At 39.2% G+C, this 22,289-nt stretch overlaps 2 protein-coding genes across 2 annotated transcripts; both read left to right on the top strand.

Annotated features, from left to right (window-relative positions):
- Nucleotides 1-353: 353 nt before the first annotated feature.
- Nucleotides 354-13,908, top strand: LOC143886499 (ABC transporter B family member 13-like). Its single transcript, XM_077390492.1, has 11 exons — nucleotides 354-811; nucleotides 5,854-5,908; nucleotides 6,462-6,637; nucleotides 7,154-7,354; nucleotides 8,572-8,831; nucleotides 8,983-9,296; nucleotides 9,410-9,633; nucleotides 10,270-10,640; nucleotides 10,726-11,153; nucleotides 11,903-12,144; nucleotides 12,432-13,908. The coding sequence occupies exons 1-11, from the start codon at nucleotides 539-541 to the stop codon at nucleotides 13,653-13,655; spliced, it is 3,768 nt and encodes a 1,255-aa protein (XP_077246607.1). The 5' UTR covers nucleotides 354-538; the 3' UTR covers nucleotides 13,656-13,908.
- Nucleotides 13,909-14,768: 860 nt separating this feature from the next.
- Nucleotides 14,769-17,807, top strand: LOC143886185 (uncharacterized protein At2g39795, mitochondrial-like). Its single transcript, XM_077390138.1, has 3 exons — nucleotides 14,769-15,083; nucleotides 15,808-16,169; nucleotides 17,432-17,807. The coding sequence occupies exons 1-3, from the start codon at nucleotides 14,823-14,825 to the stop codon at nucleotides 17,520-17,522; spliced, it is 714 nt and encodes a 237-aa protein (XP_077246253.1). The 5' UTR covers nucleotides 14,769-14,822; the 3' UTR covers nucleotides 17,523-17,807.
- The last annotated feature ends 4,482 nt before the right edge of the window (nucleotides 17,808-22,289 follow it).

Consider the following 22,289-nt stretch of genomic DNA (forward strand, 5'->3'; position numbering starts at 1 on the left):
CTTTGAGAAAGACACATGGGGAGTCGATTTATCACTGCCCCCAAAAAATGCTTTTAATATGCATTTTAAACATTTTGCTAAAAAAAAAAGAGAGGAAGTATTAGACAGCAAACCTTATTTTTAGCAAGAATAAGGACATCTCGCTATCTTGCGCCCCGTGTGTGTGGTGGGGGGGGGGGGGGGGGGGCATGTTCAATGACCGGCACCACCGACAGTTAAAGAGACTGATAAGTTTGTTGGCCTAATTGAGCAGGTACATTTACTAGTTGGAAAGCCAGAGACCCCACGAGAGCTCCATGGCAAAGAGAGACCTCCTTTCATGGGGGGGGGGGGGGGGGGGGGGGGGGAGGGAGGCATGTTCAATGACCTGCACCGCCGACAGTTAAAGAGACTGATAAGTTTGTTGGCCTAATTGAGCAGGTACATTTACTAGTTGGAAAGCCAGAGACCCCACGAGAGCTCCATGGCAAAGAGAGACCTCCTTTCATGGCCTTTTGTTCATCTCTGATTCTTCTTCTTCTCTTCTCTCCATTGTTCAATGGAAGGTGTGGAGCTCTCTGTTCCCACAAACTATGAGAACCCAACTCAAAAACCAGGCCCATCAGAACCGGAATCGAAATCTTCGACTCCATTCTTCGGGTTGTTCGCTCTTGCGGACACAGCCGACTGTTTCTTAATGCTTTTCGGGAGTATCGGTGCCTGCGTCCATGGAGCTGGGCTCCCCATGTTCTTCGTGCTCTTCGGACGAATGATTGATTCCTTGGGTTCTCTGTCTACTGACCCTCAGAGATTGAGTTCTGAGGTTTCTAAGGTACTATACTGTCTCCATTGCTTGGGTTTTTATGCTTTTGGTTTTAATGTTGCAGAAGTGAGTGTAATTGGAGTAAATGAATTGGTTTTGTGTGGATTTCAATGTTGCATCGTATGATGAGAACCTTTCTTGTTCTGTTTCAAGAATTTGTTGATTGTTTCGGGGTTTTTCAACTGGGATTTGGATATTAATAAATGATGGCTTGATTGAATGCTGTTCATAGTATATCAAGACAGTGGTTGGACAAAGTTATAGATTGTAGCAAAAGATATCCAACTTGGGTCTTGTGTGAGTATTGAACTTGGCAAGTTCTGGTGGCCAAATTCTATGACATGGATTAGGATGGTGCATGGTTTTTTTTTCATTGGCGGCTCCAAATTTTGAATTGGGAATTCATGAATTGATGGAGCTTCTTTACCAGCAATTTAGGTTTGTGGCTTTTCCACAAGGATGAATTTGTTGAACAAAGTGGACAGGGGATGAGAATATTTGATGGAGATATGAAACAAATGATGTGTTTTTCAATTGGAATTTGGATATTACTAAATAGCTAGTGGTTTGATTGAATGTTGTTTATAGTAAATTAAGTCAGTGTTGGACAAATTTATAGACTATAGCATAAGATATCCAGCTTGGGTCTAGTGTGATATTGAATTTGGCAAGTTCGGGTGGCCAAATTCTTTAACACGGATTAGGATGGTGCGTGTTTTTTTTTTTCCATTGGAAGCTCCAAATTTTGAATTGGGAAGTCATGACTTGATGGGTCTTCTTTACTAGCAATTTACGTTTTTCATTGAATGCACCTTTTAAACGCACATGATCATTGCAGGATGCTTATTTGACCATTAGATCACATCCGATCACGATTCTACGACCCATATCAGCTCCTGTTGTGAATTGGACTGTATAAAATTATAGCCAGCCCAACGGTCATTTGACCATTGGATCACGATTGATCGCCAACTTGTGGCATAGATCCCCTCCGATTGATAATCAATTAATGGTACGCGACAGGTCGCAATCCTGCGGTCCAGACCGTACCCGATCGAGTTACTATCGGTGCTACACTTACCGTCACCATCACGCACTTACTTCACACCCGATTGACCTTCTATCACTTCCACATGCTCCTACAATCTAGATTGCAGTTAATCGAGTCTGACTGTTGGAAAACACCTAGTCCCAATCTTATAGTTCAGATCGCACCAGCTTGTGACCAATCTCACTTGGTCATCATCTAATCACACTAACCGATAAAAATCAATGACCCAAGTCTAATCAAAATAATTTAACGCACCCAATCACACCTTGCGACGAATTGCAAAGTGCGCCAAAAAGCGCCGCTAGCACTTTATAGCTCAGTGTCCACGCCGCGCACGTGCACTTGCATTGATGGTGTGAGCCCAACACAACTTGCAAAATGGTATTGTGCTTTAAAAGGAAGAGAGAAGAGTGACACTTATTTACCCCTCTCTAGTTTTCTCACTTTTCAACCTAGGACTAAACTTTTAGTCATACACAAGCCTTTTTTACACTACTTTAAAAAAAATGATATCAACACTGCAATGTTTTGATATCACGCTCTACTAGCTTGTCTTTTAGTATTTAAAAGGCTGTCAACTGGTTATTACAGTTCCCAAAAAGCTCTCACAAGCCCATTAAATACTAAAAGACAAGCAAGGAGAGTGTGGATATCAAAACATTGAAGTGCTGATATCATTTCCCAAAATAAAACCATTTTAGTTTTTTTTTTTTTTTAAAAGGAGTGGGAACCAACGAGAGGGGACCCAAATAAATTTCTTCATGCCACATGACCTTGGGAGGGTAGTTTCAAAAGGCAAGAGATTATTCCCGGTTCTTTCATGTCATTATTCTTTCAAAAAGAGTAATGCTAGAGGAACCGGTTTTAAAATTGAGCAGGATACCGGTCAATCCCACTTTCATGTTTACACTCCAAACGAAATCCTGTTTTGGAAGTGTTTTCGTTCTTTTAGTTGAAAATCTCGAATTCATTCGAAGGGGTTTTGGATTCACATAGTAAAATACATGAAACCCAACTCTTTGGGCAGCAAGAATCGCTTGATTTCCATCTTAAGAAATCTGTTTTTTAGAACTAGTTTTGAATTAGTTTGAGAGGCCCTTTGTTAGTTGGCCAACGAAGCCACTGTTCATTTTAATGCCTGGAAAACCAGAGACCAGACACCCCACTAGAGCTCCATGGCAGAGACAGACCTCCTTTCATGGCCTTTGCTTCATCTCTCTCTCTCTCTCTCTCTCTCTCTCTCTCTCTCTCTCTCTCTCTCTCTCTCTCTCTCTCTCTCTCTCTCTCTCTCTCTCTCTGCAATGGAATTGAAATCTTCAACTCCACTCTTTGGGTTGTTTGCTCTTGCCGATACTTTTTCTTAATACTTTTCAGCAGCATTGGTGCGTGCATCCATGGAGCTGGTCTTCCTGTGTTCTTTGCGCTCTTCGGCAGCATGATCGACTCCTTGGGTTCTCTGTCTGCAGATCCTCAGAGAATGAGTTCTGAGGTTTCTAAGGTACTACTATGCAGTTGAAGTACAAATGATTATATAACACAAACTCTTAACAGCCTAAGCTTCTGGAGTAATTGGTTGTTTCACATGTATAGAGTCATTGTAGGTTCTGGGTTCAAAACCCAACAACTCCCTGATATTAAAAATCCAAGTGTAGGGCCAACCCAAAAGAAAGAGTGGCGACGCACGTGAGGGGGAGTGTTGAAGTACAATTGATTAAATAACACCATCTCTAACAGTTTTTGGAGTAATTGGTTGTTTCACGTATGCTGGTGCCATTGCTAGGTGTTCTGTGACTTTGGTTTTCATGTTTATGAAGTTAACATAATTGGAGTAAGGCCACGTTTGGATACCTCATGTTTTATTATTTGGATTTGGATTTGGATTTGAGTTTTGGATACAAAATACATCAATCATCCCATCCACATGTTGTGTGTGTGTGTGTGAGAGAGAGAGAGAGAGAGAGAGAGAGAGACGTCTCGCTGCTGCTGCAGCAAGGTCGAGGAGCAGCGAGGGTGAGGGTAATTGCCACAAATATTGATTTCCAAATAATGTCTTGCAGAACAGATTTGAAAATCCGATTTTTTTCACTGTTGTAGCTGATTTGGAAATCTAAGGATCTGATCCATTTCCAAATCTCAACTGCAAATGTGAGAAATCCAAATCTAAATCTTGTGGGTCTCCAAACGTCGCCTTAAGGGCCCGTTTGGATACCTCCCATTTTGTATTTTGATTTGGAATTGAGTTTTGAATACAAATTGAATAGATCCGGCAGCTCATGTAGAGGGAGACAGAGAGGGAAGGGGGTACTTCCTAGTGGGGGGGAGAGGTTGAGGAGCAAAGAGGATGAAGGAAACTCCCAGATTTGTGGATTTCCAATTTCTTATTTCCACAGCAAATTTAGAAATCTGATTTTTTTCACTGTCAGCTGCTGAATTAGAAATCCAAGAATTTGATCCGATCCAAATTACAATGCAAAAAGGGCTGCAAATGTGAGAAATCCAAATCAAAATCTTCTTGGCATCCAAATGGGCCCTAAATGATTTGTTGTGTGGATTTCAATGTTTTATTGTATGATGAGAACCTTTCTTGTTCTGTCAGTGTTTTCCAATTGGGATTTGGATATTACTAAATGATGGCTTGATTAAATGCTGTTGATAGTCAACTAAGTCAGTGGTTGCACAAAATTATAGATTATAGCACAAGACATCTAATTAAGTCAGTGGTTTTTAGATGAAGTACATCAACATAAGAAAAGGGTGAGTTCCACAAACCGCTAATAGTATATGATCAAAGGACCTGTTCTCCATGGGAATTCCTAACAGGGCTTTATGTTATCATTGGATAGGCTTACTGTCCTTTGTTGACGTCGGGAATAGCTCCAATAGGTAGGCAATATTATACAAGCAGGGTAGCCTATCCCAGGGCTTTTTCAAGATAAAATTGTCCCAGCAGGTTAGCCAATCCCAGGAACAGCTTCTCCAAAGATTTCTATCCCCATGGAGAATAACCCCAAAAGGGAAAACCCATCAAAAAAGGGAGAGAGAGAGAGAGAGAGAGAGAGAGAGAGAGAGAGAGAGAGAGAGAGACTGTTTTCATGGCTGGAACAACAGGGTGAGTATATTCCCCTCTATAAGCTACTCACTGAGATTAGAATTTTTTTCATGGTGATACAATAGTTATGTACTTTGAAAGGTGACACTCAAAATTCAGCTAATGAAGTCCTTCATGAGTGAACAAATTATATTGAAGTGGACCGCCTTTTTACGGAAGATGAAATGACATGTCGTGGAAGCAAATTACCTTATATCAGAATTGACGATCATATTAAGGAGGTTCCATAAAGGTACTGGTAAAGATTGAATTATAGGCAAGATGGAAATGCTCAATCAGCACTCTTAATTTTGAGGGTGAGTCCAATGTAAACCTTTTTCCAGAGGATATTTTTGCAGTTTCATTACCCATTTTATTCTTTTGGTTGATTCTTTCTGAATACTTAATGCCTATGGGTGTATTGGAAAGTACTTATAATCAATGAGTGACTGTTGATTGTTTTGTTTGGTTCAGTTCTATTTTCAGTAATTCCAGTTCAACATCTATCTTTCTTACTTCAACCATTACAATGGTTTCTGGTCTAAAAACTCTAAATCGGCGCTCTTATTGCATTTCAATATCGGTATAAATCATAGTAATTTAGAAAATAAAAAAACACCAATTTTATTGTTATATATGTTCATGTTTTTATTTTACGTGGAATATGTGTTGCTTATTGTTAAAATGATCCACGTAGAAGAACCCAACTAGAACCAGGATTAGAGCCGGGTAGATCCCTTTTACCTTCTTCATGAATTTTTTTCTAAAGGATTCATTTAGCCGACCTCAACTAGCTTGGGACAAAGGCTTTGTTGAGTTGAGTTGAGATATTTGGAATTCAGTTCGTTTCTGTCATGAATAATTCTAGAAATTTGAACTTTCACTCACTTCTGAATTTCTTCTTTATTGCAGCTCGCTTTGCAATTAGTTTACCTCGGACTTGTTTTCTTGGCATCATCATGGATAGGTATGTCATAAAATTTTAAGCTCAGTACATGACATCCCTTCATATCTGATAGAACTTGAACCAGCAATATAACAGTTCTGGAAGTTTCTTTTCCCCTTGATTATTAACTTAATTTAGAAAGGGAAATGATATCAGCACAATCATGTTTTAATAATTACATAAAACTAGCTTGTCTTTTCTTTTTATATTGGCTTGTGAAAACTTTTTGGGAACTGTAATAGCCTTTGATAGCTCTTTAAATAGTAAAAGACAAGATGGGTTAGTGCAAATTTCAAAACTTGGTTGTGCTGATATCATTTCCCTTTAGAAATTACCTTCTGAGTTGGTTGAAGAATATGCTGTCTTGCATTCAAAATTAAGCATCAAAAACCTCATTTGTTAGCTGCACTTGGTACAATTGCAATTACAGTGACTTTCTAATCCATGCCCTTACAGGTAGAATTGCAAAAATTGATTGATTCTGAAAATGTTTAATTGATTTAAGTATGTAAGTAAACTTGAAAGCAACAGTTCAATGTTCTCTGATGAACAATATTTTAATCAATTTTCTCAGGGGTATCATGTTGGATGCAAACTGGGGAGAGACAGACAGCTCGTTTGAGGGTGAAGTACCTTCAGTCAGTACTCAGAAAAGATATTAACTTTTTTGATACAGACGTCCGAGATGCAAATATCATTTTTCACATTTCAAGTGATGCAATACTTGTCCAGGATGCAATTGGTGATAAGGTATAAATATTGGGTACTGGATTTCAGTATAGATTTTGCTTGTAAGATCTTTGGTATAGGGAAATGATATCAGCACAATGATATTTTGATATTTTCACAAACCATCTTGTCTTTTAGTATTTAAAGAGTTGTAAACTGGTTATTACATCTCCCAAAAAGCTCTCAGGAGCCAATTCAAGAAGAAAAGACAGCTGGGTTTGTGCAAATATAAAAATATGGTTGTGCTGATAACATTTCCCTTGTTATATTATAAGATATTGGGTTTGTTTTACTGATCATGGGAACTGATTCTAAGCAATAAATTTGAATATTTAAATGGCGAGTTTCATTGGTGGTACTGGACACCAATGATACAATCTTTATGATTCTACGAACACACATTGGCAATGAAGAACAAATACATGTATAATACATTGAACTATTTGAACTTTTAGGCCTGAGTATGATTTAAAGTTTATGGTTGGTAACTTACTATTGATGAGATTACTAAACACATTCCTTTATATATTAATGCAGACAGGGCACTGCATGAGGTACCTTGCTCAGTTCTTTATTGGATTTGCCATAGGATTCTTGTCAGTTTGGCAGCTTACGCTTCTCACCGTAGCCGTCATTCCATTGATGGTTATTGCTGGAGGTGCATACACTTTAACAATGTCTAATATTTCAAAGAAGGGTGAAGAAGCATATGCTGAAGCTGGAAAAGTAGCAGAAGAGGTAAAGATCACTGCCTCCTTTGTGTTTGGAATTACTTTTTCTTGTGTTGATCGATATTTTGTTTACAGGAAAAGTCCAACCAAGGGAAATGAATATTGGTTAGTCTAATGAACTTTAGTGATTAATATAACATGAGAAACATATAAAAAACTGCTCATTATACCCAATATTTTCTGACTAGTCCATGGAGTATCTAGAATCGATAAGGAAAAATATTTATTTTCCTTGCAAATCTTGTGAGCTATTGAACTTAACCAACAGAGCAATGGGACTTAGTTATTAATGTGACATGTAAAGCTCTTTCTGGGGGCACTACTTTTTGGGGTTCTCATAAGAATCATTTCTATGGATCAAACCAATCCAGCTAGTTATCATACTGAGCTGCAGAAACTTAAGTACAAAATGTATTTTCACTATGTAAATCAAACTTCTTTCTGTCAAAATTACTAATAAAGAAAACTAATGATTCAGGAAAGAAGAAGAAGAAGATGACTGATGATTCACACTTCACACTCTGCTTGAAGATGAGCCTGATGTTGGGTATAATTGGTATGATGAATGACAGCGATAAATACGATCGAAATTAGAAACACAACTGATGAAAGAGCTGAAATTGGTTTATGGATTTGATGGAAAAATGAAGACCATAAATCAAAGAAAAAATCAAGAAATTTGGGCATGGCAAGCCAATTAAGGGTCTCCTAAACACTTCTATATTCCCCACTTATGCAAGTGGCTATCACAGAAATAAAGTCCCATGATACAATTTCCACACAAACTATCAATCAGGGCCTGCACCCCACGAAAAATAGCAAACCATCCACACCCATGAATTAGGAGGAACATGAGAGAGAGAGAGAGAGAGAGAGAGAGAGAGAGAGAGAGAAGAGAGAGAGAGAGAGAGAGAGAGAGAGAGAGAGAGAGAGAGAGAGAGCACCTCTTGAAATCTTAGAAAGTTCTTAAAACTTGTTTTGAAAATATGCAACACCTGAAACTTTTCTTCTGAAAAGGTTATTCAGCTTACTTATACTTCTCAAGAACTTTGCTTTCATAACTTCAAACCCTTTGTGTGAGCGTGCGTGTGTGTGTGTGTGTGTGTGTGTGAGTGATAATAAGGTTTATCATATATTAATTACATTCAAGCAGACCCTAAATTTTTAGTTATTTGTGAAGTGTGTTGCATCAATCTGAAATCTATTTCCTTCTACTTGAACCAGGTGATTTCACAAGTCCGTACTGTGTACTCGTTTGTCGGAGAGGAAAAAGCAGTCAAAACATATTCAGAGTCACTTGAAACTGCCCTGAAGCTGGGGAAGAAAAGTGGAATTGCAAAAGGACTAGGTGTTGGATCTACATATGGGCTTCTATTTTGTGCATGGGCATTACTTATTTGGTATGCTGGGGTCCTTGTCAGGCATAAGGTTACCAATGGTGGTAAAGCATTTACAACAATTCTCAACGTTATCATGAGTGGATTGTAAGCCCCAATAATGGTAGAATTATTATCCTGTTTTAACATAAAATTGTTTTAACATAAATTTTTTATTTTTTATTTTAAATGGAATTTTTTTTTTCTCTTTTTGAAATGGGAAATTCTTTGTTTTAAATACATTGTTTTGTGTTTTTAGTGCTCTTGGTCAAGCAGCTCCAAACCTCAGTGCTATTGCCAAAGGCTGGGCTGCTGCGAGCAATATTATAAGCATGATAGAAGCAGATTCAAATTCTTCTAAACAGTCAGACAATGGAATAGTTTTACCGAATGTTTCCGGGAAAATTGAGTTCTGTGAAGTTTCTTTTGCATACTCCTCAAGACCAAATATGGTTTTTGAAGATTTAAGATTTTCCATTAGCGCGGGAAGGACTTTCGCAGTTGTGGGTCAGAGTGGATCAGGAAAGAGCACTATTATTTCCATGGTTGAACGATTTTATGATCCAGCATCAGGTATATTATAATATAAATATTACTCTTTACTAGCAAGGATTGGAGACTGATAATACGATGAATGGATTTCATTCGTCGAGCAACTCCATGGCTTACATATTGACATTGACTAGGCAAAATACTGTTGGATGGGCATGATCTGAAGACTCTTCAATTGAAATGGCTAAGAGACCAGCTGGGACTGGTTAGTCAGGAACCAGCATTATTTGCTACCTCTATAGCTGGGAACATTCTCTTTGGTAGAGATGATGCAGATATGGATCAAATCATGGAGGCTGCAAAAGCTGCAAATGCACATTCTTTTATAGAAGCTTTACCTGACGGTTACAACACACAGGTTGGTATATTCCTCAATATTGAAATGTGGTTTCTGTTATCCTTCTGTTAAAACAAAATGCACAAGATGTCCTATTTTAAGCACGTGCGTGCGCACCCACACCCACACACACGCGCGCACACACGCACACACGCGCACACACACACACACACACACACACACACACACACATAAGTGTTTATGGCCGATCGACCAGATAACTTATCTGGTCCATCAACCATAAACAGAGTGGGGCCCACTCTATCTAGGTGATGCAAACCCTTCATTTGATGGGCCCTGACATAGATAGGGTGTGCCCAAAAAATCATCTCCATTGATTATCCTAACCCTTCGATTTGTGGAGGTTTAAAATGGATGGTTTTAAACCTCCACAAATCGAAGGGTTAGGATGATCCTATGGAGATGATTAGGATGATCCTATGGAGATGATTTTTTGGGCACACAATATCTATGTCAGGTCCCATCAATAGAATGGTTTGGATCACCCAAACAATGTGGGCCCCACTCTGTTTCTGATCGACAGAATAGATAAGTTATCTGGATGATCGACCAGAAACACTTTTCCACACACACACACACACACACACACACACACACACACACATCTGTTTCTAAATTTCATTGTGTTGATTTAAGGTGGGAGAGGGGGGGACTCTGCTTTCTGGAGGGCAGAAGCAGCGAATTGCCATTGCTAGAGCAGTTCTAAGAAATCCCAAGATTTTACTACTAGATGAAGCCACCAGCGCACTAGATGCAGAATCTGAACTCATCGTTCAGCAAGCACTTGAGAGAATCATGTCAAATAGGACAACAATTGTTGTTGCGCATAGGCTGTCCACAATTCGCGACGTTGATACCATTGTCGTCTTGAAGAATGGGAAAGTTGTTGAAAGTGGCACACATTTGGAATTGATGTCTAAAAGAGAAGGAGAGTATGCCAATCTAGTGAGCTTGCAGGTATCAGAAAATATTGGATATCAAAGTCAAGAAAGTTTTAGAGAGTCAATGTAAGTGCTTCTAAAATTAAGACGAGGTCTTAAACTAAAATTGTTGCTCTGACACAACTCTAATCTGTGGAATTATGTTCGTCAGGGACTCTTCCGTAGCAACACAATTTTCAGAACTGCCCAATCGAAAAGATCACCATGAGACTGAAGCAATGGACCCCATAGATTTGGAGACTAAAAATCAACACTTGGTTAAGCCCAGATCATCCACAGCATCGCCAATTTCGAAACTTGTTAGACTTAATGCCCCAGAGTGGCCACTTGCGGTACTTGGGTCGGTGGGTGCCGTTCTTGCAGGAATGGAAGCTCCTCTATTTTCCCTTGGAATTACACATATCCTGAATGTGTTCTACTCTCATCAAAATCTAGAAATCAAACAAGAGGTCCAAAGAATGTCTCTCATATTCGTTGGAGCAGCAGTCATTACTGTGCTTATATATCTATTGCAGCACTACTTCTATACCTTGATGGGAGAAAGAGTGACTACTCGTGTCCGCCTCTTTATGTTCTCAGGTATTCAACTTCTATTTCACATTTCAATTTTATGGGTGCTTACTTGCTAAGTTGAGGAACATATTAAAGAATTGTATGATAGATTAATAAATTCCTAAACATATGGTTATCATTCAAGTAAAAAAGATAAAAATATGCATAAAATTCCTAAAATAAAAGAAATATACATATACGTGCAACTCAATAAGGGGTAACTTGTCAACCAATAGAAGTTGTCATTTTCTAAATCATAGATCAGTGAAACGGTCTGCAATCTAAGGAGAGGAGTAAACATGGGGGCGAGCTAATCACATGCGAATTCTCACAATTGAAGTGGCAACTTCTTCAATGTGGGGAATAGTCCCACCCCAAATATTGCGGTGGGGATACCCTATGTCATCAAAAAGAAAAAAAAAAAACCCTTCTTCAGTGTGTTCAATACACACATGAAATGTGCTAATCGATATGATTTAGGAGTCGCTCTCATGAAAGAATATGTGTGAGAATGTGGAGGAGCATTTGCGTGCACATGGAAGAGAGCACCAAAATCGCAAAGGGGAATTGAACTTTAAGAGCCAAATTAGAAATTTGAGAATATAGTGAGGATTGAATATCTCATAGATACTGAAATATACTTAACAGGGAAAAAATAATGAAACTAAATCATAAGATCCAAGAAACCTCCAAAAATAACATAGATAAAAAGGCATATAACAAATAGTAAAGTACATCTTATTTCAGTTTTTAAACTCACTTTTTTTGAGCTGCAGCTATCCTCCGTAATGAGATTGGCTGGTTTGATTTGGATGAGAATAGCAGTGGGTCACTGGTGTCAACTTTAGCGGCCGATGCCACAATAGTGAGAAGTGCACTATCGGACCGTCTATCAATCATAGTTCAGAATGTGTCACTTACTGTAACCGCATTTGTTATCGCATTCTGTCTCAGTTGGCGCATGGCAGCTGTCCTCATTGCAACCTTTCCTCTACTTATTGGTGCCTCACTAGCTGAGGTAATTATCAATCTGCTTCATTGAAAGAAACCATGGACTTGCTTTGGATCTGATGAGAAATATCTGTTTTTATTTTATGTTTCTCATTTGAGAACAATGTTTGATTTCTTTTAGGGTGCAACTTGGGTCCTGTTGAGTTGAGCTTTTGCTAAAAAATGAATAGGAATCAACCCGCCCCGATTTTAAGGTAGAAGCTCAACCCGAATTCCCAAAAATCGACCCGAGTTGCACCCCTAATTTCTCTCTTGTGTTCTGATCAAGTTCTCCATTGTCCATGCTATGTGCAGCAACTATTTCTGAAGGGATTCGGAGGAGATTACACCCGTGCCTATTCTCAGGCCACTGCTATTGTCCGGGAAGCCATCACCAACATTCGAACTGTGGCTGCGTTCAATGCCCAGGACCGAATTGCAGCCCAATTTGCCCAAGAACTAGACAGACCAAATAAGCAAGCCCTTCTACGTGGGCACATATCAGGTCTAGGCTACGGTTTGACTCAACTACTCGCATTTTGTTCCTACGCACTTGGCCTCTGGTATGCATCGCAACTTGTCAGGCACAAAGAATCCAACTTTGGTGATGTCATGAAGTCCTTCATGGTGTTGATGATCACGGCATTGGGGGTTGCGGAAACACTTGCTCTTGCACCCGACATTGTAAAGGGAACACAAGCTCTTGGGTCAGTTCTTAGTATCCTCGAAAGGAAAACAGCTATAGACCTCAATGATCCAAAATCAGAAGTGGTTACAGAAATCAGGGGAGATATTGAATTCAAGAATGTGAGCTTCAAGTACCCTGTCAGGCCTGATGTCGCGGTCTTCAAGGGATTGGATTTACAAGTCTCGGCAGGAACTAGCCTCGCAATAGTAGGACAAAGTGGGTCAGGAAAGAGCTCTGTGATTGCACTTATAATGAGATTCTATGACCCGAATTCAGGGGCAATTCTGATCGACGGGCGGGATATCAGAGGTTTAAACTTGAGATCGTTGAGGCTTAAAATTGGTTTGGTTCAGCAGGAACCCGCACTATTCTCTACGACAATCTACGAAAACATTCAATATGGAAAAGAAGGGGCTTCGGAGATTGAAATAATGAAGGCCGCCAGGGCAGCGAATGCTCATGGGTTCATCAGTAGAATGCCCGATGGGTACCAGACCCAAGTCGGAGAGCGAGGGGTACAGTTGTCGGGGGGACAAAAGCAGAGAGTGGCAATTGCACGAGCAATCCTAAAAGATCCCACAATTCTTCTTCTGGATGAGGCCACAAGTGCATTGGACACGGCCTCTGAGAGAGTGGTTCAAGAGGCTCTCGATAAGCTAATGGAAGGCCGAACTACTATTGTAATTGCTCACAGATTGTCGACTATTTGCAACGCCAACAGGATCGCCGTGCTACATTATGGGAAGATCGTGGAAAGTGGCAGCCACAGTGAACTAATGAGTAGGTCCCACAGTACGTACAGTCAGCTGGTTAGTCTACAACAGCAGACTAGTTCAGAATTTCTCAGTTGATTTTCTGCTTAAAATGAAAGGCTCTATATAATAAGGCTCAATTAAAACCAGATTGGTGCAGGGATAATGGGTGTTGTTTTTAGTGTGGTCATCGATGTACATATTTCTTCTATCATAGAATTTCAAACTTTAATAGAGGTACTACTTTGCCAAATTCATCATCCTTAGTAGTCTTCAATGGCATAGCTCTTTGAAATTTCTCAGCATTTTTTGCATAAATAAAATAAAATGAAATAAAAAATGTTTTGTGTAATATCATATCCAGTTCCTTTACTAGGTGTGCAACTTGGGTTGGGTTTAGAGCTGGGATCAAATCTGCAACCTCAAGGTTGAGAAACAAAGGTTGGGTCAGGGTTGATTGCAACCAAACCCGGTCGACCAGTCTCCTCTAAATTTTTTTCCCCAAGCCAACCTATCAACCCAGCCTTATTTTGAAAATTGGGTTAGAGTTGAGAGATTTAGAGGTCGATTGGGTTAGGGTTAGGACTAGGGCGAAGTTAATTGTACCACAGGTTGGGCTAGGGTCTGCCTCAACCAGACTCAACCCAGCCCAAGTTGCAACAATACCTTTCATGTGTTTCATGTAGGTTGGAAATTGAGATTCACAGCCCCATTTATGTGTTCCATCAAACCCTAGTTTTGATATTGATTATTTATTTCTAATATAGAATGGGGTTTTCTATTTTATGTGAGATTTTGTCCATCAGATGGAAACCCTAAAAACAATGGAAAAAAAATATGAAGAACACTAGAGGTGTTCTCCATAATGGACACATATTTTTTGGATAAGAAATACATTATTTGAATTAATGAATTCCAAGTCCAGTCCAATTAAGTCCAATATCCAAAAAAAAAAAAAAAACTATTTTACTGCAATTGCAAAAATTATGCAATGTTATTTAATCAGTAAATAGGGAATTGCTAGCATGTTGTCTCCACTCACGAGGTGACTGGTCTGACATGCGACACACTAGCCGCGAAATGCCTTTTGTGATGGACCCTAGCAAATCCCCAGTAAATATTTATATTATTAATAAATACATATTTACATATTTGTCATAATAAAATTACTAAAATAACTGCAGTATGCATTTTTATTGTATCATACCAAACATAGAGTCTAAAATCTAAATCCAAACCGATTTAGTGTAGTAAGAGGAGAGAAAAATGGCTACTGCAATCTCTTCCCTCCTTGGCTCCTCTTTACTCTCCTCCGTCGCATCCAGAAAACCCCATTATTGCTCCTTATTAATCTCTTCATCTTATTCTACTTTTGGGTCAAAAATCTCTCAAACCCCTTCAAAACCCTTTTCATTATTTCCCTTCAATGGCTTATCCTTTGCTAAAAACCTCAAAGCCGAAGCCCGCCTCAATCGTGTTCTTGTTAAGAAACTCAATTGGAATTTACAGCCCTTCGATGCCGATAAGGTACTTGTAAACAAAAAACCCATCAAATTCTCTCTTCAAAATTATTAATTTAGGAGTTTTTTCCTGTTTTTTTCTTATTCTTCTTATTCTCGGATTTTAAGTTTATTAATTTTTTTTTTTATAGTTTTCTTCTTCTTTTCTTCTCCTTGCAAATATCATTTCTCCTAAAACTATACATATTGTGGGTGTTTTTGGTTTGCCATGTTTTCTTTTTCTATTTTGTTAGGCCATTTTTGGATTGCATGAATTTTCTATAAAAGTTTGGAAATGAAAAGTATTTCTAAATTTTTTACTTGTTTTACACACTAAAAAGATATGTTGATCCAACCCTAATCAATTTTCACGTAGATGGTTCTTCAATTTATAAATAATACCCCTCTAAATGAACCATACTCATATCATTTCCCTCTGAATCATGTAAAGAAATAAAGAGAAAAAAATTCCCCATCATAATTGTTTTTCTTGCAATCCAAACAGGGCAGTTCAGAGCTGACAGAGATTTAACTCAGAAAACCAATCCTAGTGTCAAAATTTATTTTCCTCGTATGATTCCTCTTTGTAAGAATTTTATTCCGGAATGTGTGTCTTTGTGTAGAAAGGAGGACTGACCCTTCCTCGAAGTGGGCCAAGATGCTGATCTTCTCTCTAAGAAGATCAATCACGTTGTGAACCAATTTGGATTAACTTGATATTCTCTTGTGATTTCTCCTATTTTTCTGTGTAGTACGATGCTTCTCCAGACGAGCTCCCCCCATTTGAGGTCATCGATAATATCAGCGAACATTCAATCATCACTTTAAGGCGAGAGTTATTGATTGAGACTGTCCAAGTTGAGGTTCTGAATCTTGATATTTTTGAGAAAGAAGTAGAGGAGAGTTGGAGTCAGCTGGATATTCCTCTGCTTGTAGCCAATTCTTTGGAATTCATTCCTCTACTTGTAAAATTCACAAGCCTTCACAGGAGTTCTATGGAATTCTTTTGCATTGCCTCTTCTACAGATATCACCTTACATAAAATGCGACTACTGCCCTCTGATCGTGTTAAGTTGATAGAACCGATGCCTATTATTATAGGCCCCAGATTTTCGTAAGTTTTTCGTACTTTTTAATTTCAATTGTTTGATTTCCTTGACTTGTATACGAAAAATGGAAGTGGGAATTTCAGTTTTTGGATATAAAAATCAAACAAAACAAATGGTTATCGAGCTGGAAATTTCATTTTGTAGAAGAAAACTGGGCAACAATCAACTGAAAAAGTGGGCTTTAGGAAATCAATCTGTGCCATTTAAATGGGTTTTTAGGTTTCATTGAAGGATTTTGGCTTTGATGATATCAATGTCGCAGAATAAAAATTGTGGGTTTTTTTTTGTTTTTTTTCTTAATGTTTTTTATTTTTGTTGTTGTGTGTGTTTCAAAATTTCAAGGGAAATGATATCTGTGCCAAATGTTTCAATAAACATGCGCTCCACTTGTTTGTCGTGTAGTATTTAAAGGGTATATTACGGTTCTCAAAAAGCTCTTTAAACCCTTTAATTACTACACGACAAACAAGTGGAGCGCATGTTTATCGAAACACTTGGCGCAGATATCATTTTCCATTTTCAATCAACAATGGCATTCTCTTTATCATTATAATAACACCCTTCACTCATACCCAATAAATTGCAGAGATTCACTCTATCCTCAGGCCCAACTCAAGCACAAAAAGAATAGTAAGGATGTCCATCTAAAACTAGTGTTTTTTGTTAGGGTTGCAGTTAGGGTCGAGTGGGAGTGGGTTGGGTTTTCCAAAATCCAACCCTACCCTACCCGAGAAATTATCCAGGGTCAGGTTGGGTTGAGTATTTTATGAGAAAACTTGAGATTCATAAACCCGACCTTATCTGAAATACTTTCTCAGACCAGGTTTCTAATGTGTAGCTTAGGGTAGTGACTAATTTCAAAGATGGTAGAAAACAACAGATTTTCACACTAAAAATCTCTACATTTTAGTCACCAATTGCATAAAATGAAGGAAACTACTTTTTTCGCAAAAAACCATAATCACCTCAATGAAAACGGTTATTGCATTGAAAAATAATTTATCATGTTATTCAAGAGATATGTAAGAAAATCTTAGTATACCTATAAGAGTCAGGTTTTGGGCTCCGGGCTCCGGTTTTTTTTCTTTGAACATAACCCGACCAGAGTTTGGGTCGGGGTCGGGTTTCAAGCTGGAACCCATCCCAACCCAACCCAACGCCCATGATTTTTAAACCCAACCCAGGTTATTTTTGAATCAGGTCAATGAGGGTACTTTTTGGGTAAAAGCTGAATCTGTTACTGTATTTATCTATTTATTGTCTGCAGGGATTTGGATGAGAAATTACAGAAAGCTTTTTACAATTACATGGAAGCAAGAGGTATCGATAGCTTTCTCGCGAAGTTCTTGCAAGGTTAGATGATCAAAAGAGTTGGTGCTGAGTACTTGCCATCACTAAAAGGCGTGAGTACATGATCAGGGGGATGGACCAAGGGACTTCATTATCGAGTATGGGATGTAGGCTGACTTTGGGAAATGATGATTTTAATTGATGTTTAAAATTAGTTTAGTTTGGTTTTCAGATGGGTTGATAAGGAGATTTCATATGAGTTTTTTCTTTGTATTTTCATTTCAAAGATGTTGCTTCTATCTCAACTTCTTGGTAGGTTTTGGGAAGTCATTTTATTTCTATGTTTAACATGTCTTTCTGACAAGAACTAGTTATATTTATGTTTTGGAAAATGGAAATTCTTTAGGTCTGAAAATCAGCAAGGATTTAAAGGTCAGGGTAGTGCCACACTGGGCAATCTGGAGATCAAGACATGAACAACATGAAGATTAACAGCATAAAGTTCCCCACTTTTCATGTCAAATCAGGTTATGAGGGGGTGCACCTAAAATAAATGAATAACACGAGACCAAGAGATAACCCACCTCTCTCTCTCTCTCTCTCCTTCTCTTACTCTTTCACTCTTTCACTCTTCCACTCTTTTACTGTTTTTTCTTCTTTTATCTTACCGTCACACTCACGTCAATCTCTCACTTTCCTTTTGTGGTTAGGAAAGCTAATCACCTACTATAAATAGGAGTCCCTCATTTTTGTGGGTGTGGTGCCCACATCATGGACTTGTCCCCACAACATAATATAAGTGTTTAGAGAATCTGAAGGTTTCATAATCTGATTTTGAGGTCATAAATTCTTGTTACTGTAGAGAAACCATGCACCATTGTCTTGGTGTGCTTTCGATCGATCATTCATCTCGAAAGGATCTCTTGGCAATGTTTCATCATCTTGAGGTGGTGTCATTAATCTGGTTGTCTGGCTTCGCTTTCTCGTTCTTCTTCTTTTCTCTTTTGGGCTTTTCTCCATGGGGATAACAAACTCAGGTTTACTTTACCCTTGGATAAGCTTGCTATCCTCTATTCAGGTCGAGAACTTGGGGCGTCACTTGGGCAGGGCTCACCCAATATCCGTGGAGGTTGGAATAGCATTCCCTTGGATTGGGTTGGGAAAAGCCGGTGTAATTTAATTTCGAGTTGGGTTAGGGTTGAGAATTTAGAGGCTGGTTACGTAGGTTTGTCCCTTCTCAACTCGAGGCTTGGTTAGGGTTGAGGTAATGCTACCTCCGAGTGGGCTTAGGTTGGCCTCAGCCTGACCCAATCCGGCCCATGGTGCACCCCTAATAGAACAAACCCAATTAGATATTCAAGATAAAATTATCCAAGCAGAGTAACCAATCCCAGAAACAGCTTATCCAAGGATTTTTATATCCCCCCAAGAACAGCCCCAAGCTCTATTCTTCTGTAGCTGCCTTTGCTCTTGTTTCTTATTGTTAGGAAAATGCTAAAACACTTTTAGTTCTCGCTGATACCACACGTATGTGATCGAATCTGCTTATCCAAGCTAAGGCGTCCAGCCGAATGCCGTTGAGAAAACGTCGATAGGATGATCATATACCCTTGTGATTTATATAGCCTCGTTTAGGGTCCCACCAAAAAAGCTAAACCCTGGGCAGTTTGAATAGATTGATTTATAAGGGCCAAAAAAGCTAAACCCTGGGCAGTTTGAATACATTGATTTATAAGGGCACGTTTCGCTATTGCTCTGTTTAGTTTCTTGTAGATGGCTGAGAGAATAGGAGAAAAATAAGTCAAAGAGAATTAGACAAGAATGGAAGATGGGGAGAATATTAGGAGGGAGATTTGCAAGTAGTATTTGGTTGCGCGAGGAAATTAGCGGAAGATGTAGGGTGTCATTATCAAATATAGGTGGAAGAGAGAGAAAAGTAAGAGAGAGAGAGAAAGAGAGAGAAAGAATAAGACAAGAATTTCTCCTAATTCCCCCAACAAATTTCTCCATTTTGATGAAAAAAGGGGAGAATATTATGGGGGGGGGGACATCTCTGCCACGTAGGTGCCACCTAGGATAAAAACCAATAATGATGTCTAGAAGTTGTCTAGTGGTCAAAGGTGTAAATGACAACCAAACATGCTTTGGGGAGATCTCTGGGAGATCTCATGCATTTGAAACTCCTACAATCTTCCCAAAACAAGTAACCAAATAGAGCATATATGAATGTTTTTTTCCTGGAATATTAGCATACCCAATAGTGAGTGGCGGAGGGATAGATAGGAGATGCAAGGAGTGAGGAGTGGGCAAGAAAAGCCTGAAAACCCAAGACACAAAAAAACTATGCTTAATTTTTGGCCACTTCTCACTCTCAAATAATCCATGCCCTCTCAAATAATTCAGGATTTGATTGTCCTGGATTATATAAATCATCAGGATGTCCGTTCCGTATATGACCTATGCCTGTGGGTCATCTCATGATGTTCTATGAGATCAACGGTCTTGACTCCACATACATGTCGCCCTGTGGGACCCAAAATTGGTTGTACCATGGGTCCGTGATCCCCAAGAGTGACCTTACGCATAGTAAGTTTACTTTTTATCATCCTCGCACTAAATTCCTGCTTTTCCAGTGAAAAATGGGAGAAAAAGAAAATCTAAATCTAAGATTTTAGGATCTATTTAGAAATGGAGTAGAAGACTACTCTTGCCATAGAAAAAAATAGAAATGGAGTAAGTGATTGTGAATCCGAATCTGTCATAGAAAAAAAAATACAGAAGAAAGAAGAGAAAAAAAGGTGATTCATAATCCAGATTACCTCATAAAGTAAATAACCATGCCTACTCTTGCCAATTAGTAAACAAGGCTAAGTTAGATCCAGCCAGGTTAAATGACCGCCTAAATGCAAAATATCCACTAATCTCCTCTAACTTTGGATTGACCAGAGACCTCCAAAATCCTCTCAGACCTTCCTTGAAATCTGACAATACCCACCTTAGCACCCCTGCCATTCTAAAGTCAGGTTCAACTGATGGAGATCCAATCAAGATAAATGCATATGATAAGGACAGAGGTTCTGTTCATCGGAAGGCAAATGATCTTCCTTCTACTAGAGATTCTGGAAAAAAAAAATGGAGGCCACGACTCCCTCTTACCCGAGACCCATCCTTGGAAAAATCTCTTCAATGAACATCCAAGCACTCCTATCTTTACACACCCTTCTGCTCCATCTAATCTTGATCTTATCTCTCCAGGAGGGGAGGAAAAATCAAATTTGGAGATCCTCTTCCTGTTGTATGTGAAGACAAAAGGCATGCCATGGTATGTGGTAGCCATTAAAGCATGGCTACCACACATGGCCTTTACCTTTTTTCAAATATGGTGGCAGTTCCACCGTTTCAAACTTGACGGCTACCCCCGCTTTCATTGTCAAATTTAGTGAGCCACCAACCATGGGTGGTGCCCACTAACCATGCCTATAAAAGGAGGCATCCCCCCCTCATTTCGATTATCCACTCATTCACCAACGGAAACAAGAAGTCTCTCTCTGTGTGTGAGAGAGAGTGAGAGAGTGTCTATCTTGAGAGTGAGACCTTGAGAGAGAGAGAGAGAGAGAGAGAGAGAGCGCATTGTTTGTGTGCACCCTCGAGAGGGTATCTTTGTGAGATAGTGTGAGACTATAAAAGTTGTAAGAAGGCCATAGGTGATCTTATGAGAAGACCACTGTAACCATGTATTCTTCCAAGTATAGTGGATTTGTAGAAGTGCCTCTGAGAGGGGACATACCCAAGTTTAGGCGAACCTCGTTAACAAATCCCCGGTGTGATTGTTCTCTTCTCTATGCTCATTACTTTTATTTCTGTTTGTGGTTGCTTGTTATTATTGAATCGGTGCACGGTTCCCTAACAACTGGTATCAGAGCTCTGATCATCAGGGTTTCATCGAGCGATTTGGTGATGTTATGGTCGAAGAGCAACAAAGACGGTGGAAGATAAAATTAAAATCAAAAAATTCGATGGACAAGATTTTGGATGGTGGAAACTCCAGATTGAGGACTATCTTTATCAAAAAGACCTCCATGAGCCTCTTTTAGGTTTAAAACCTGAAACGACAATTGTGGATCCGGTAGCAGAATCGGCTTGAAAAATCCTTGACCGAAAGGCGCTCGGAGCCATTCGTCTAGGGTTGACAAAAAGAACGGGGTGCCACATCTCAAAAGCAAAGATTACAAAAGAAGCTAAGGATATTCTCTCAAATATGCACAAAAAACACTCCACATCAAATCAAATATTTCTACTAAAGGAGTTGGTTAACATGAAGTTATCCAACAAGAGTTCTGTGGCAAAACATATCAACAATTTCACGTAGGTCACAAACCAATTGGAATCTGCAAGAGTAAAGTTGGAAGAGGAGCTTCAAGCTTTGCTATTCCTTTGTTCCCTTCCACATAGTTACAACACCGCAGTGCAAGGGATTTTTAGCACCATGAAAGACGATCTGACTTTGGACGATGCTGTGAGCAGCATCATGGATAAGGAGATGAGAAGGAAAGTCTCAGGCGAAGATAATCCTTCAACCTCTACATCTTCTACGTCACTAGCAGTAGAAAACCGTGGAAGAAGTAAGAAAAGAGGAAGATTTGGCAGGTGTGGCAGATCGCAGTCAAGGGGCAAAAAGGAGGCAGTAAAAGACGAGTGCTGGAATTGTCACAAGACCGGGCATCGAAGGCATCAATGTGAGGCCTACAAAAAGAAGCAGCAGGAAGAGAGCCAAGGGGCTAATGTGGTTAGCAGTGAACCTCTGCTAGAACATATGTGTTTCTCTGCAGGGGTTA

This window comes from Tasmannia lanceolata, unplaced genomic scaffold, assembly GCF_043159265.1.
Source record: "Tasmannia lanceolata isolate RefF3 unplaced genomic scaffold, GAP_Taslan_0.1 ptg000011l, whole genome shotgun sequence".
NCBI lineage: Eukaryota > Viridiplantae > Streptophyta > Magnoliopsida > Canellales > Winteraceae > Tasmannia > Tasmannia lanceolata.